At 43.7% G+C, this 17908-nt stretch overlaps 1 protein-coding gene and 1 long non-coding RNA gene across 2 annotated transcripts in view; one reads left to right on the top strand and one right to left on the bottom strand.

The window, feature by feature from the left end:
* Positions 1 to 499: 499 nt before the first annotated feature.
* LOC309516368 lies at positions 500 to 5055 on the top strand. Its single transcript, XR_014212826.1, has 2 exons — positions 500 to 1893; positions 2281 to 5055. It is a non-coding gene; the product is annotated as an uncharacterized lncRNA (long non-coding RNA).
* The window catches only part of RMND5A (required for meiotic nuclear division 5 homolog A), a 29289-nt gene continuing 16257 nt past the window's right edge, over positions 4877 to 17908 (bottom strand). Inside the window, exons 3-9 of the mRNA XM_082195037.1 lie at positions 17769 to 17903; positions 17483 to 17583; positions 14450 to 14616; positions 12432 to 12597; positions 9085 to 9187; positions 7771 to 7925; positions 4877 to 5669 (exon numbers count right to left, since the gene is read on the bottom strand). Of these exons, the coding sequence (XP_082051163.1) occupies positions 5606 to 5669; positions 7771 to 7925; positions 9085 to 9187; positions 12432 to 12597; positions 14450 to 14616; positions 17483 to 17583; positions 17769 to 17903 (891 nt within the window). The 3' untranslated portion in view covers positions 4877 to 5605. The remainder of the gene's footprint in view (positions 5670 to 7770; positions 7926 to 9084; positions 9188 to 12431; positions 12598 to 14449; positions 14617 to 17482; positions 17584 to 17768; positions 17904 to 17908) is intronic.

The following is a 17908-nucleotide window of genomic DNA, read 5'->3' on the forward strand; positions in this document are numbered from 1 at the left end:
ATTGGTCTCAAACTGCAGGCTCTCTTTAGGTCTATCCAGCGGGGGTGGTTTTCCGCAATCAGAGAGCTGTTCCGGCAACTCAGGTGAGCACCTTTGCAGGCCAGCACTCCCCCTCCCCTGCCCGTTTCTTGCCTGTACATACCGTATTTTTCGCTCTATAAGATGCACCAGACCATAAGACGCACCTAGTTTTTGGAGGAGGAAAACAAGAAAAAAAATATTCTGAATCTCAGAAGCCAGAACAACAAGAGGGATTGCTGCACAGCGAAAGCAGCAATCCCCCTTGCTGTTCTGGCTTCTGGGATAGCTGCGCAGCCTGCATTCGCTCCATAAGACGCACACACATTTCCCCTTACTTTTTAAGTGGGAAAAAGTGAGTCTTATAGAGCAAAAAATACGGTACTTCTGAGAAGCCCAAAACGAATATTTCGTGTCAAAACGGATGCTGGCCAGTGTGCACAAGTCTATACTTTTTTTTTTAGATCTAGGACTCCAGCTCCTTTTTTTAAAGCCTTCTCCCGTGTAGCAGCGGCAGGCTTTAAGCTTTCCAGTCAGGAACTGTCATTGATTTCAGCAGGCCTTATCAAAATCAGATTGCCTCAACCTTCCTTTGCGCCTCCTCTCCCCCACCAGCAATGCTAGTTTCATCTTCGGGTAATAATAATAATAATAATAATAATAATAATAATAATAATAATTTATTATTTATACCCTGCCCATCTGGCTGAGTTCCCCCAGCCACTCTGGGCGGCTCCCAATCGAGTGTTAAAAACAATGCAGCATTAAATATTAAAAACTTCCCTAAACAGGACTGCCTTCAGATGTCTTTTAAAAATAGGATAGCTGCTTATTTCCTTGACATCTGATGGGAGGGTGTTCCACAGGGCGGGGGCACTACCGAGAAGGCCCTCTGTCTGGTTCCCTGTAACCTCGCTTCTCGCAATGAGGGAACCGCCAAAGGGCCCTCAACGCTGGATCTCAGTGTCTTAGTTATGGCTAAAACCAAGGTCATTGTATGTGGCATGCAATCCTAACATATAAATTAGGCAACGGGACATGATTTTAGGGGCCATTCCCCCAACCACACAGGAGACTCAGCTATACAGCTGCAAATAAAATGTGCTAAGTGTGTTTTAAGTGCAATATACAATGTGACACTAGATGGCGATGGTGAGCCTTATGGAAAATTCAATGTATTTTTAAGAACACTTTTTTAAAAAAAGCATTTTCATAACATGTGTGTAGACTCCACCATGGTCGCATAAAAGGCCTTAAAGCAGTTGAGGAAATACACTGCAAGGTTGGAAACGCGTTTGTTTCATACAAAATATGGCGCAAACAATGAAATCAAACAAACCCAATTTAGCAAACATTTTTTTTACTCATTACCAGTAACAGTGTAACAATATACATCATCTGTAAATATAGTTAAGCCTAGAAGGCTCTACCCATTTCTCACCCCCATGCATTCATTTGGGTATGCTTTACATCTTTCTCACGATAAGCAGGGAGCTGCCGTAATAGAGTCTCAGTTATCCATGCTGAACACAGAAAAGAATTTTATCTGTGATACAGTGTCTAGAAAAGCACGCAGCAATTCACTGGAACATGTTGCACACATTTAACATGTCCATTTGCATCGTTTTCACGATCGCTTTCTTGAACATACCAGCTCCATGTTGCTCTATATGCTTTCAGTTCTAATGAACGTCCTCAGGCTTTGCTCTCCCTCAGAGTAAGGAGGAAATGTTTGCAAAATAAAACCTTTATATGTAATGGCTACTATTCTTGGGAATATTTGGGGGGCGGGCTGGGCTGGGCTGGGCTGGCAAAATTAAAGGTGTAGAAACTACACTATGGTGCCCTGAAATTCAGCTCTCACAAACAAGCCAGGTACAGATAGGTAGCTGTGTTGGTCTGCCATAGTCAAAATTAAAAAAATCCTTCCAGTAGCACCTTAAAGACCAACTAAGTTAGTTCTTGGTATGAGCTTTTGTGTGCATGCACACTTCTTCAGATACACTGAAACAGAAGTTGCCAGATCCTTCTATATAGTGAGAAGGTGGGGAGGGGTATTACTCAGAAGGGTGGTGGGAATGGGAGATTGGCAGATAGCTGAGATGAGCCTGTTGACGACTCTTAACGACTGCAATAGGTCTTACAGGAAAAGGCAAGGGGTGTGAAGGTGAAAAATGGCTTAGTCATGTATAATGAGATAAGAATCCAATGTCTCTGTTCAGACCAGGTCTCTCCATGGTTTTATTTTGGTAAACCAGCCAGGGTTGTGGTTGTGGCCACTTCTGCTTCTCCTACAGTTAACAAGATGCTATTATAGAGTCTCATTTTCAAAATCGCCGAAAGTGAAGCCATTTGCTAATCTTGAAAGAAGAAAAAGGCTCAATTCCTCCTCCTTACTGGATACAACAGAGCAAGTAGACGAGGGGTTATTTGCGTGCGCTATGCAGGAAACCCAAAACATCTCATTCATGAGTTTCCATGAATTATTAGAAACGTATGGAAGCAATCACATTGAAGTAGCTGGATTCAAATTAAATAAAATAAAAACAAGACTACTGGTTAAGAACATATCAAACCAAGAAAAAGAAGAACTGGGGGAAAATGTTTGGTTTGAAAATCTGCCAAAAAGCAAAATACTTGGTCGTCTGGCTAACTTCAAAGAATATTAACCTATTTCATGATAATTATGTAAGAACCTGGGAGGAGATGAAAAGAAATTTGGATAGTTGGGCCAGACTTAAACTATCCTTTACAGGAAGAATCTCAGTCATAAAAATGAGCGTTCTGCCAAAACTATTTTTTCTATTCCAGTCGATCCCAATACAGGGCAAGATGAACCAGCTTAAAAAATGGCAAAGAGCTATTGCAATCACATAGATCAACAGCTTCTCACACAGCCCATGCTCTTTGCTGATTTGAGGGAGAGCAAACCATCACCTGGGATGCACTAAAATCATGTCAGTCATTACATTTTGGTATGAAGACATCAGTCGTTATAGTCTTATGTATATGGCAGGCAACCAACATAGGCTTTGGGGAGGGAAGGATGAAGCAGACATTGTTGGCTGTAAGCCCAACAATTTAGGTACACCCAAATCCCACTGAAATTGATGGGCCCTACACATGTGTGTAGGTCCACAGATATTCTCGCATTACACAATTCAACTTGGCTAGACCGTACGCTGCCGTTTTCAAAGTTTACATCACTTTGAGCACACATATGCATTTAGTATGCTGAGGTCCACAAATATGCAATTCCCTTCCATGTTAAAAGCAATTTCACTGAGACTATAAACCTGCACAGAAAATATTGCCGCTGTCGTTATTGTCATCAGTTTCCCTTAGGAGTGCAATATGGAAAGAAGTCGCTTATTAAAAGGTAACGCGGTGGCGTCTTTTCCTTCCCCTGGTTTTTCTGTGTGAGTAAAATCAGCTTGCCTGAATGTATCTGCAATGGTATTGACCCTTTGCTAGGGCCAAAAGCCAAACGCACATGAAAAATCTTCTTCAACATTCTTCTGTGTAGTGCATTGTGCTAGCGCATTTCTCGTATCTTAGTAGCCAACCAAAGTTTGGTGCTTTGTTGGTGCTTTGAAACGGATCCAGCACAAAGCATTGTGCTGCCCAAGCAAAGGAGAGAATACTGCCACCTCTTCATATACCAGCCTCCTCTGCCTCCACCTCCTACTTAGTATTTCATATGGGGACTCCTAATTCCCTTTGGGGTCACCTTGCCCATGCCTTCCTCCAAGGAACAGAAGGCCCTTCCTTGGAGTGGGCCCTGGAGATCACCTGCAAACGCTACTGCTTTTGCGGCAGCGATTCTGCCTGAAATTTTACCGTAATAATTCTGACACTTGAAGCAGGTGTTCTCTGGGGTTACCTCACCCACAAAGGACTCGCTTTCAGGACCCGCTTCCTCGCGTCAAAGCATAGGCAACCCTAATAACCCCACTGTTAAATATTGGCAAAGTGGCAGAGCTCTCCTGGATGCCCTAGGTATCAGCCACGAGACCAGAGTTGGCAGCTGGCTTGCCAATGGTAGTAGCGGCAGCTGTGGTCAGCCTGCCAGACAGCTTTGCAGGTGGGTGGAAGCAGTGATGGATGGGCTGCAGAGCAATGTTCCACTGCCTCTCCCCATCTAGGACCCGAGGCAAAGGGTTCACCTTGACTAACGGGTGGGCCAGGCCTGCTTTTAAGCCACACAGCAAATAAATCTATTATTTCATCTATTGTAAGGTAGCTCCTTTGTCCTACCGCAGGACAATGTAACAAATGCGCACGAGAAATTTGTCACAGTGTGCATCAAGCTTAGAAGCGCATATTCACTTCGGATATAATCTGTATCTGTAGAAACATGTATTAGTTAATCTAGTGTAGCTTTCCCAGGAGAATTCAAAGCAATGTAAGCCGGCAACAATACTCCAAACATTAGACATTCATCCCCTCCCAGACTACAATTCTGAGGATTCTCTAGGGATGAAAGTCAAACTAAGTCAAGTGTCTCGCCTAGATTTACCCTTTGTCGTAACGAATTTAAGAAGAAAAGTAATATTAGCTGTCAGGGCATAGTCACAAGCACAATGCTCTTTACCACAGAAGACAAATTAGTTACTAATAAGATGGAGGCCCAATCCTGTGATCAGGCCACAGAGTTATTTACGATTACTGGAAGATGTTCTTTTCCCCTGTCTCAACTATGAACATTGTCAACAGTTTATTTGGTTCTGATAACTTTATAAATAATGCAGCTTATCATGTCTAGTAAACTGTACAGCAACATGACACGGACGTTAAGTACAAAGCTTAGGTTATAAGACTAAAAAAAGCTGGAGAGCAAGTATCCATTGACAAAGGCTTCTTTCCAGTCCAGAGTTACATTTATTGAACACTCGCAGCTACACAAAGAGCTCTGTCAGGAAATCAGAAGTGATTTCTAAATCAGAAATGGTTTTGAACTCTGTTATATATTCATGTAGTTTATATATATATATATAAGCACATTCATTTGGAGTTCTGTTTAAAAGCTGAAAGGGGGGGGGGAACGCTCAACAAAAAAATATCACAGCTTTGGGTTGGGATAAACCAGTAAGAACAAAAATACAGGTATGTCTAATAACCACTATTCAATTTATCAAACCTTTTTCCAAAGTTCTCTTTGAATTATTTACACGCTAAGGAAATAAAAACTTTCCCCCACACATTCCTTATGGCGACGTTCATCTAACAGGGTGATAAAAGCAGGGCAAATATTAGGCCTATATGATGCTTGTGGTTGGTGCCTGCTTTTAAAAAGAGAAGTCACCATACAATTAAGTACAAAAACCTGCATTGAATGACAACTGCTGGTGTCGTATCTTGATCGGATATGGAGACCAAGGTTAAGAGTAGAAGCCCTATAACAGATATTACTTCTGCAGATTTTTTTCCAATCTGTATGTCTGCACTAAATGTGGCAAAAATTTCTGGAGCATGAGGCTTATACAAAACACAGGAGTCCTCTTCGGCCTGTACAGCGTAAAATGGAGCCTTTGTCTGCTTCCGTCTTCCAAAACACACAGATAAAACTACATAGCGAATTGTGTCCTCAGAAAAATATCTGTTTGGCATCTCCAGGACTCTGTTCCATGGGACAATAGGGACATTTTAATCTGAAAACAAAGAAAACGTTAATTTGTTGCAGAACGTAAGAGCAGAGAAGAGTCCTGCTGGTTCAGGCTAAAGGCCCGCCAACTTCAGTATCCTGTCGTCACAATAGCCAACTGGTTGCCCGCGGGAAATTCACAAAAAGAACCTAAATGCAACATTCAGTAACTCCCAGCACCTGGTGGCATTCAGAGGCATTCTGCGGCTGACAATGGAGACAGAACATGATCGTCATGAATTTGTCTATTCCTCTCTTTAATAATAATAAATTTTATTTATACCCCGCCCTCCCCAGCCAAGGCCGGGCTCAGGGCGGCTAACAACCAATAATAAAAGCAAGTTGACTGAAACACAACTTTAAAAATGGGATTAAAATACAGTTGTGCCCCGCAAGACGAATGCCTCGCAAGACGGAAAACTCGCTAGACGAAAGAGTTTTCCGTTTTGGAGGTGCTTTGCAAAACGAATTCCCTATGGGCTTGCTTTGCAAGACGAAAATGTCTTGCGAGTTCCTGCTGGTTTTTTTCTCCCCCCCCTTTTTCTAAGCCGCTAAGCCGCTTATCAGCTGATCCGATCAGCAGATAAGCCGCTAAAAGCCGCTAATAGCGCTAATCCTTCAATGGGCTTGCTTCGCAAGACGAAAAAACCGCTAGACGAAGAGAATCACAGAACGGATTCTTTTCGTCTTGCGAGGCACTACTGTACAACATTAAAACATTAAAATGCAGCCTCATCATGGGAGGAGAAAGGGGGAAAAAAGAAAGAGGGGGAGGGAATCAAATTGACTCCAAGCCAAAGGCTGGGCGGAACAACTCTGTCTTACAGGCCCTGCGGAAAGAGATCAGATCCCGCAGGGCCCTGGTCTCATGAGACAGAGCGTTCCACCAGGCCGGAGCCAGTGTTGAAAAGGCCCTGGCTCTGGTTGAGGCTAATCTAACTTCCTTAGGGCCCGGGACCTCTAGGGTGTTGCTATTTATGGACCTTAAGGTCCTCCGTGGGGCATACCGGGAGAGGCGGTCCCGTAGGTACGAGGGTCCAAGCATTGTTACTTCTTGTGGGAGTCAATTTCCCTGCATAGTCTTACACATTTCTATAATGCCCCGCTTTATTCTCAACTTAAAAAACCTCCAAATGTTGTAACCTTTCCTCGTTGGGGTGTTGCCCTTTGATAACTTTGGTTGCCCTTTTCCGAACCTCCTAGCTCTAGAATATCCTTTTTGAGGCTGAGGCATCCAGAAATGTACGCAGCATCCCAAGCGCGGTTGCATGTTAGGTTTGAATATCCCTGTTGTGGTATTTGTCCCTGGCGTGGAATTTGCTTTGCTCACAACTGCCGGGCAGGTGTGGGTGGACATCTTCCTCAATCTATCCAATATCTAAGGTCTCCATGGTCTACAAAAATCAGGCAACGTAACCTTATAAAAATGCGAGAGGTAAAACTTGCTTCCAACCATCTTGCAATTATGAATATGAAAGTTCAGTAGCAAATTTAATTTTTGTCATACTCCATGTTCCCCTCTACATAGTTCCATTCTGATTTCAGACATCTTGATATGTCGGTATACAGTGGTACCTCGGGTTACATACGCTTCAGGTTACATAAACTTCAGGTTACAGACTCCGCTAACCCAGAAATAGTACCTCGGGTTAAGAACTTTGCTTCAGGATGAGAACAGAAATCGCGCTCCGGCGGCACGGCGGCAGCTGGAGGCCCCATTAGCTAAAGTGGTGCTTCAGGTTAAGAACAGACCTCTGGAACGAATTAAGTACGTAACCAGAGGTACCACTGTAATTCATTCCAGAGGTCCGTTCTTAACCTGGAACTGTTCTTAACCTGAAGCACCACTTTAGCTAATGGGGCCTCCTGCTGCCGCCGTGCCGCCAGAGCACAATTTCTGTTCTCATCCTGAAGCAAATTTCTTAACCCGAGGTACTATTTCTGGGTTAACGGAGTCTGTAACCTGAAGCATCTGTAACCCGAGGTACCACTGTATTGCAATGTTTACCTGGTTATATATTGTGAAGTTGAAAACCAGATATTGCCCATTCCATACTTCATCTCCCAAACTGCATATTCAGTCTCAAATAAGTAAGAACTGTACTTACTTGCTGCCATTAAACATTTTATTTAGAGCATCTCTCGATATAATATGACCGCAAACCAACTTCATAGGTGGGTTATTGTCTGTTGTTTGCTGACGAAGGATGGGGCAGGCAAATATTGAATGATACCAACACTTTTTTCCAAGGTCCACTTCAATCTGTACGAAAGCAAAACATTGTCACCGCCTAGTTTACTCAATAAAATTTATATACTGCTTGACCGCAAAAAGAAAGAAAGAAACCTCAAAAGTGGATAAAAACAAGAAAAATCAAGGGGGAAAAAATACAATACTTTAAAAACTAAAACAGATTAAAATCCACACCAGCTTTTCTAATTTCATTTATATCAATGGCTTACACTTGCTACCTATGAATATCTTCACTGGGAAATATCCATTGCTGTTCTATGTTGCCCTGCCACAATTAAAATCCCAATAAAGTATTGGATTGAAGTCTCACAGTAGTATAAAAAGAGTTCTTCATCATAGTCCGTGATGGCCAAACTTGGCCCTCCAGCTGTTTTGGGACTACAACTCCCATCATCCCTAGCTAACAGGACCAGTGGGCAGGGGATGATGGGAATTGTAGTCCCAAAACAGCTAGAGGGCCAAGTTTGGCCATCAATGTCATAGATGCATGGCAGTAGCGGAGAGTTCCACTTTTGAGGGTTGGGGGCTTTTTTGGGGGGTGTTTTTTTAACAATCAAGCGGTATATAAATTTCACGATATAAATAAATAAATTACAAGGACTCCGTCACACTGTTAGAAACAAATTAGAAAAACTTCTTATCACAGGAATAGGTAAAGGTAAAGGGCCCCCTGACCATTAGGTCCAGTCGTGACCGACTCTGGGGTTGCGGCGCTCATCTCGCTTTATTGGCCGAGGGAGCCAGCGTACAGCTTCCGGGTCATGTGGCCAGCATGACTAAGCCACTTCTGGTGAATCAGAACAGCGCACGGAAACACCATTTACCTTCCCGCCAGATTTACCTATTTATCTACTTGCACTTTGATGCGCTTTCGAACTGCTAGGTTGGCAGGAGCAGGGACCGAGCAACAGCAGCTTACCCGTCGATCTTCTGATCAGCAAGTCCTGGGCTCTGTGGTTTAACCCACAGCGCAACCCCCATCCCATCACAGGAATACTTTATTATTATTATTTATTAATCAGCAAGCTACTCCCAGGAGCTCAAAACATTCATTATTAGTAAATTAACATCACCACACTACATAATGAAAGAAATGCTTAGCTTGCTTTCGTCGGTGAACAAAGTTGTTGCAATAATTGGATGACACTGGGTACACAAAGCTACTCACCGGTAGTTCATCTTTCTGATTCCAAACCCCAGTGCACTGTCTCTGTTCAATCACAGCTTTTATATTAATTAGAGCTGGCAAGGCGACACAACCTGCTGAAAAGCTGGGGACAGAACAATATTTTAATGTCAAACATTGACTTAAAGAGGAATACTTTCACGTTTCTATTTCAAAAGTGTGGGGGGGGGGAAAGGTTCATGTTTTGAAGAATAAAATGTCAAAGCCTAGCACATGTGCCTTATTTACACACATGAACTATATAATTTTTTTTTAAAATGTGCAGTAACACCTTAGAGACCAACTAAGTTTGTTCTGGGTATAAGCTTTCGTGTGCATCCACACTTCTTCAGATACACATCCACACAAATTTCGTGCATGCACACGAAAGCTTATACCCAGAACAAACTTCGTTGGTCTCTAAGGTGCTACTGGACAATTTTTTACATTTTTAAATTTATTTCGACTGCGTCAGACCAACACGGCTACCTACCTGAATCTAGACACATGAACTATGTATGTGCAATAGTTCACGTATGTAGAAACATGGGCAACTTTTTAGTGCCAATAACCTCAAAGAGAGCGCATGGTATATGCAGATGCCAAGGATGGGGTCAGAAAACGTCACGGAATTCACTTCTGTGACAATGGTTTCCAGCACACTTTGCATAAGCTGACTATTTGGGCATCACAAAAACTTGCACTTCTAGACAAAGAGTACTGGTGAAGGCAGATCAATATAGATTGCCGGCAGCCCTCTCAAGCCATCAACTGGCCTTTGAAATAGTCCAGAAGTATATGAAAGACAGAGAATAGCATTGGTTAGAAACCACTGGAAAAGCACATGTCGCAACTTGTTTTCGTTTAGTCCAGCAATTAACTCTGAGCATGATGGGGAGCAATTGGACCCCAATACTATTTCTGTTAATTCGACATACTTAGCATTAAAAGGCATCACTGGTCCACGTATCCTGCTGCCGTTTTCCTCCTGAACTGACAAAATGAACTTCTAAAAGTGCTGATTTTTTTCCATGCGAAATGAAACAACTCCCCCTGGTGGTGCTGGTTCTTATTTTGGGGTATGCTGTACTGATCTCTCTACACAGTACTTGTTTAGTAAAATATAATTTTTGTTCAGAAAAAAAGGGAAGACTCTACAAACAACCTTTAAGTATTGCCTCATTTGGTTTATTTGTGTATTTTATGGCCTTCCCATTCAGTCAAGCTATCAGGGCAGCTTAACTATAGTCAGCAACGAAGGAACCACAAAAGTACTTCTCTGAGCCCAGGAGTGCTTTACAGAGTAATCCCAGGCATATCCACTCAGAAGTAGAGTTAAACTGGGCTTATTCCCACAACTATTTGTATTAACAATTATGTACCATTTCCCCTTCTAAACTCTCAAAGTGGCTTTACCTATAGCAGGGATGTTCAACAGGTCGACTGCAATCTACTGGTCAATCCCTTTGAGGTTTTGGTTGTTGGAGAACGGAAGACGGAGTTTTCAAACCGAGGCTGTTTTCCCCCCAACCTTCAGTGAGTAGTTGCTGTTTCTCTTTGACCCCAGAATAATTTAAAAGCTCAACAACTTTGACCTGAACCCCAAGAAAACGGGGCTTTCCCCCTCCCTAAAAAAACTCATTAACTTTGGCATGACCCCCAATAAAACGGAGGTAGATCACTGCTAGTTTTTAATTCTGTGAGTAGATTGCAGTCTCTTGGAAGTTGGCCACCCCGACCTATGTTGTTGTTGTTTAGTCGTTTAGTCGTGTCTGACTCTTTGTGACCCCATGGACCAGAGCACGCCAGGCACTCCTGTCTTCCACTGCCTCCCACAGTTTGGTCAAACTCATGCTGGTAGCTTCGAGAACACTGTCCAACCATCTCGTCCTCTGCCGTCCCCTTCTCCTTGTGCCCTCCATCTTTTCCAACATCAGAGTCTTTTCCAGGGAGTCTTCTCTTCTCGTGAGGTGGCCAAAGTCTTGGAGCCTCAGCTTCAGGATCTGTCCTTCCAGTGAGCCCTCAGGGCTGATTTCCTTCAGAATGGACAGGTTTGATCTTCTTGCAGTCCATGGGACTCTCAAGAGTCTCCTCCAGTACCACAATTCAAAAGCATCCATTCTTCGGCGATCAGCCTTCTTGATGGTCCAGCTCTCACTTCCATACATCACGACTGGGAAAACAATAGCTTTGACTATACGGACCTTTGTTGGCAAGGTGATGTCTCTGCTTTTTAAGATGCTGTCTAAGTTTGTCATTGCTTTTCTTCCAAGAAGCAGGCGTCTTTTAATTTCGTGACTGTTGCCACCATCCCCTGACCTATAGCATTTACTTATAGGTTTTTAACCTTCACCTTGGAGGTTTTAAAGCAGCGGTTGTATGGCCATCTGTTGTGGATGCCTTAGCCATTATCCCGGCACTGCAGGGGGTTGGACTGGATGACCCTCAGGGTCCCTTTCAACTCCACAATCCTATGATTCTATAATTTCAGCAAGCCTTACAACAGCCCCATAAGGTAGACCGGCCATCACCATTCCCTTTTCCAACACTGGAGATGGGGGGGGGACAAGGGGGGATATTGGCTTCCCCAAGGCTACATATAGATTTACAGTCGTTGATTTGTAGAAGAGGATTTGCATTCTTAATCTAATAAAAGGAGAAGGAATGTAGCATTGAAGGAAGCACTGTACTTTTCTGTGTATAAGACAAGGTGTTTTTCTTTAAAAAATTATGCTAAAAAGTGGGGGACGTCTTAGACATGGGTAGTGCATAGGGTGGAAGTTTGATTGGTTGCGCCCGCAGCTGTGAGCGGCTATTGTGTGGGTTATTGGTTGCTGCATCGATGGCAGGTGTTCATTGGCTGGTGCTGCGGCAATTTGGTGTGAGACCGGCAGCTTCTGCCAGTGAGGAGACAAACGAGAGGCGGATTTTGCGGTGCGTGCAGGTGAGCAATTTTCAGCAATCCCCCCTAAAAACAGCTCGGCACCCCTGGGTAATCCCCGCCATAAAAAGCTCAACAACTCTGTGCCATCTCCCCTCATTTTCTTAAATTTGAGTCCCCCAAAATAGGCAGCGTCTTATACATGGGGGCGTCTTATACTCGGAAAAATACGGTACGTGGAAGAAATCTCTGTATTCAGTGCTGCAGTCTGTCTGAAAGAAAAGTGCACCAAACTGTGAATCACTGCTGGAACAAACCATTTCCAGACGCCACATTATGTTTAAGTATATTTCCAGTTCTATCTCCATGGAAGGACTTTAGGCAAATCTGTATTCCTAAGATGCCAACGACTAGGTGAGGTTTAGATAGCCAGATCTTTAAAATATATCTAGCATGAAAGCAGCCATACCTAACGCTAAGAGGCGATTCAACCGAGAGTCCCAGCAGAGCACAGGCATCCCTTGTAAAGATGTCGCAGATGTCCGCCCACTGATTTGCATCCAACAAATGGACGTACGGAGAATTTTCGATTCCTTGCCTCAGGTACACTAAACTTCCCATCAAAACTTGAATATCTGTGGAAAGTCAGAGGAGCTGTAGTTCATGTATTCCATTATTTATATATATGTCGAGGAAAAATAAACGTATGCTTAGCACATATATGCACAACCTGAAGATACATATAGAGAGGGAAGGAATATATGAATGAAAACATAATAACTGGCAATTCAGAAAGGAAGCCACATTATTTACAACCGTAAATAACCAACCGTAGTTTATCATGGCATTTGAATGAAGCCATTGATTTGTAAGGGTTCTGGTTCTGTGCCTTTACAGGGGTAAGCAAACTTTTTCAGCGGGGTGCGGGTCCACTATCCCTCAGACCTTGTGGGGGGCCAGACTATATTTTTTTTGCGGGGGATGAATGAATTCCAATGGCCCACAAATAACCCAGAGATGCATTTGAAATAAAAGCACACATTCTACACATGTAAAAACATGCAGATTCCTGGGCTGGATTGAGAAGGCGATTGGGCTGGATCCGGTCCCCAGGCCTTAGTTTGCCTACCCATGTGTGCTTGTAAAATGGTTTTCAAGATTATTTTCATATTTTTAAGCCTGAACCCCCTGGTGGCGGTGATCAAGTTTATACAAAAGAACATCACAAGAATATGAGCCCCCGGGTTGGGATCTAAACAACCACTTAACATCCATGCGCCAAAGTGTCGTTTGTACTTATGTTTCTTGATCAGCACCTTTCTGTCATGTTGCATGGAAAAATGATTACAAAACAGAAGAGAGTTCCAAAAATAAACTTGTGGTATTGCAAACGGGGAGCAGGGGGACATTCCCAGCAGTTCTTGGCTTGCTTAAAGCAGCTCTTTGGACCCTCGGAAATATTTCAGTGGGAGGATGTTACAAACAATACAGACTGTTGAGGAAGGGCTTTTTGTATCTCATTTTTGCCTTTTTGAAGGGATGGACAAGTGTGCCTATAGCTAGTAGATAAAACCCCCCAAAAAGGATAATCAAAATACCGTATTTTTTGCTCTATAAGACGCACTTCCCCCCTCCTAAAAAGTAAGGGGAAATGTGTGTGTGTCTTGTGGAGCGAATGCAGGCAGGAGGCTCTGCTCAGTGCTCCCTTTAAAGAGCCGCGTGGAGCGTGTTTGCGGCTCTTGGGCCCTTCTCCCTCCTCGGGGAAAAGCCCCCAAGAGCCGCACACACGCTCCACGCGCTCTTTAAAGGTAGTGTGGCTCTTGGGGGAGCCTTAGCCACACGCAGCCTCTCCTGGGCAGAGGAGGAAGGCTCCCCTTGCCCGGGAGAGGCTGCGCGCGCCTAAAGAGGAAGCCAGGACAGCGAGCGGGATCCCGCTGGCTGTTCTAGCTTCTGGCTTAGCCACGCGAAGCCTCCGCAGGGGAGCAGGTAGCCTTCATCCCGCTCTCCTGCGGAGGTTTCGTGCAGCTATCCCTGGCTTTTGCGGGAGGTAGGGGAAGGGACAGAGTGGGCGGCTCTGCCCCTTCCCCCACCTCCCAGAAAAGCCCCCAAGAGCCACACTCCCTTTAAAGAGCGTGCAGCTCTTCCGGGAGGAAAACCAACAGGCTTGCTTTTGCTGAAGCCAGGGGGGCAAGAGGGATCGGTTTGCACCGAACCCGCTTGCTCTCCTGGCTTCAGGGGTAGCCCCGCAAAGCCTCCTGAGCGAAGATGGAGGCGCGCTCCCTCTTAGCACAGGATGCTTTGCGTTGCTTTTTAATTTCTTGTTTTCTTCCCCTAAAAACTAGGTGTGTCCAATAGTCCGGTGCGTCTAATAGAGCGAAAAATGCGCTATATGAAGATAAGAAGTGCACATCGTAAATTCAGTACAATCACCATTCTTAGCGTACAAATACGAACTCGGGACTCTGAGGTGCATTTAATGCAGCTTACCTTTCTGATGGTTTAGAGCAAATGGCTGGAAGTTTTTAGCGTATTGCAGCGCTTCTCTCTGGTTTGTAGTTCCGCCCATTAATAAACTAATAAAATATAATCTGTGTAGCTTAAATTCTAAAGAGCTGTTCTGTGCCATAAGCATTTCTCTGTTTGATACAGCCCACCTAAGAGATAATGGAACAAAAAGGGGGAAAGGGGGGGAAAGCAGATTTACCTTAATAGGAACACTGGTTTATCAATTCAACCTTTTCCCTCAGGGTGTTTCAATGTCCGTTCACAACATTTTCCCTGTAGGAACTTTTAACATACTACCAATGGGGGGGCGGCGGCGGGGGGGGGGGTTCAACCTGGAGACAGAATACCACGACTGTTCTTTTAATACCACTAGCTCCTTTTCAGTTTGGTTCGCTTGAGCGCTACTTTTTCGCCTCTGGTCACAGAAGTCATTCATTGTCTTGAACTGAAATTTGCAGTTAAAAAATTGGCAGATCATTACAGAGGAGTTTTGTGGCTTAACAGGTCCTGGGAGGAAGTAACCCTGAGGGCGGCTGAGCGTCATCAGTTGCAGTTGGGATCAGAATTGTAAAGAACCGCCTCTGGCCTGTAAACAGCCACTCACCTACATTCGCCTACCAGGTATGAATTATCTCTAGGCAACCAGGCAGGGAAGTTTCCATAAACTGGAAGAATATGAAGTTCCCACCTCTCGGCTACTGATGTGCCAAAGTGACTTGCATGTGGGAAAAGGAGTTAGAAAAACATTTTATGGACTCGTAACTTGTGTAGATTTATTTGCAATAGTTACAAATAAATATTTACCACTTGTATTTTGTGAACCAATGGAAAATTACGCAGCCTAATAACCCGCATTTAGCCGTTCTAAACGTTCCATTCAGCTTATTGAGTAAACATTAATCCTGTTTGTCACACATCCTGAAGACTGTTTTCAATGCTCTGTTTCTTTGGAGCAGTGGTTAAAGGCCGGGGACTGCAGAGATTGGGTTGCAGTGACTTCCCAGAATTACATTCGGGATTTGAAGGCAAGTTAATACAAATTTCAAAGGAACTGATTTCCATATATGTGTGTGGGAGCATGGGCTGTGGACCACAACCAACTCTGAAAAATGAAGTCGCAGGTGAAGAAATATTATTATTATTTATTGAATTTATATACCGCCCTATATATGCTGATCGATAACGGAAAAGACAGATATAGTTAACACTTGCACACAAATAAATATTTCTACTTCACTCTTTTGTTTAATGCTTGAGAAACAGGAGATTTCCTGGTATACATTTTCATTATTGCTGATGTTTATGTTTTTATTAAAAATATAAAAATGAACACAAGAATTTTCCTTGTCTGTATTAACAGCCCTGAATGTGGGCAGGCAACCACCTTCCTCCAATAATGTATATTTATTCAGACATTTCATTCTCCTGGAAACTTTGGAGAAATGAAAACTCTAGAATCTGGCAAATACCTAGATCAGATGGTACCCTCCAGATTTTCTTGGACTCCAATTTCCATCAGCCCCAGCCAGCATGGCTTATGGTCAGGGATGATGGGAGTTGTTGTCTAGCAACATCCACAATTTTGGCTACCACTGACCTAGATAATTAAAAAGAAAAGGCACTCTGGCCAGAGAGAAACAGTATCACACACAAATGAAAAAGCATAAGGACTGATAAATCCATGTATCCTATTTTCAAACTTTTTATGTGTGTGTGTGAGATGGAGAGACAGACAGATAGATGGGTCTCTTATATCAGGGCAGCTTAACTTAACATGAGCATGGCACTTCAAAACGATATAACAAAGCTGACATAAAGTTATGAAGGGCAACTCATCAGCTGATTGATCAGAGGTTAAAACCAAAATCACTCTGCTTGTATTTTATCAACTTAGTTTGATGCAAATAGGTGTTCAAATCAAGTTGCATTTTGCTTAAAAGGCAAATGCACAGAGTTAATTGGCGATATTCGGTGTTAGTCATTCTCGGAACAGGCCTACTGAAACCACAGCACTTAGGATCATAGATTTCAATGGGACTACTCAATGAATTAGCGGCATATCATCCACTAAATCTGCGCATTTGCAATCAATCCCTCTGTCCAGGGAACTCTGTGAACTGCCCCAAGACCTCTGGGTATAGGGCGGTATACATATTCAATAAATAACAACAACTACTACTACAACTCTGAATTGTAGCCCTGTGAGAGGAATAGGGGTCTCCTAACAACTCTCAAGGGACGCGGGTGGCGCTGTGGGTTAGACCACAGAACCTAGGGCTTGCCGATCAGAAGGTCGGCAGTTCAAATCCCCGCGACGGGGTGAGCTCCCGTTGTTCGGTCCCAGCTCCTGCCCACCTAGCAATTCGAAAGCACACCAGTGTAAGTAGATAAATAGGTACCACTCTGGCGGGAAGGTAAACGGCGTTTCCGTGCGCTGCTCTGGTTCGCCACAAGCGGCTTAGTCATGCTGACCACATGACCTGGAAGCTGTACGCCGGCTCCCTCGGCCAATAAAGCGAGATGAGCGCCGCAACCCCAGAGTCGGTCACAACTGGACCTAATGGTCAGTGGTCCCTTTACCTTTTTAACAACTCTCAACTTCCCTTAACAAACTGCAGTTCCCAATATGCTATAAAAAAATACGAGGACACAAGTCCAAAGCGGGCTCTGTCACTTTAAATTAGTGTTAGCTCTCAGATGATGGGTTCAGCTTAGGTACCTAACAAGCTGATCACACCATTTGTTGGTTCCTCGCCATTGTGGGCACAAGGTCTGCCTCACCTGAGAGCTGCCAGTTCCTGTGGAACATAGACCCACCCTGATATTGGACAATTCCTGCTGTAGGCAAGCCCCATTTGACTTTTGGGATTTCAGCCCAGCTGGAACACATTTAGTGAACATCTATTCACTTGAGAATCCCCAGCATTAATGAATATGTTAAAATGAGAGACTTTAGATGGCGTTTTATCTGAATATTAAATAATAAATAATAAATAAATCAGATGAGTAACTCACTCTAACGCAGGTCTCAAAACTCTAACTTTAAGTGCTTCCAATATTCGGTTGAGCTCCACAAACGGCTGCTTTTGACTTTGGTCTATCGAAAGTCCGGACTCCTGAAAAACAAGATCATATCACACATTCTTTAGTTATTTTTATAGATGGGCAAAATAGTGTTTTTGTGTCCGCGGACCATTAGAACATGGGGTGAAGACTCCACAGTCGCCTGGAAATTCAACTAAAACAATAGGTGAAAAAATTATTTTGCTTCCCAGGAACGAGGAATTCTAGCTGCAATTACCTGGCAAAGTTCCTCAGCTACGTCTAGCATTCCTTGCCGGAAAAAGTGTTCTACCATCACCTCATTCAGAATCCGCTGGCTATCAGCCTGCCAGCATCCATCTATTCCCACGCTGCTGATGTCAGAGTCAAAATTCTGTG

The sequence above is a fragment of the Podarcis vaucheri genome (assembly GCF_965113315.1).
Source record: "Podarcis vaucheri genome assembly, chromosome: 13".
Classification (NCBI taxonomy): Eukaryota; Metazoa; Chordata; class Lepidosauria; order Squamata; family Lacertidae; genus Podarcis; species Podarcis vaucheri.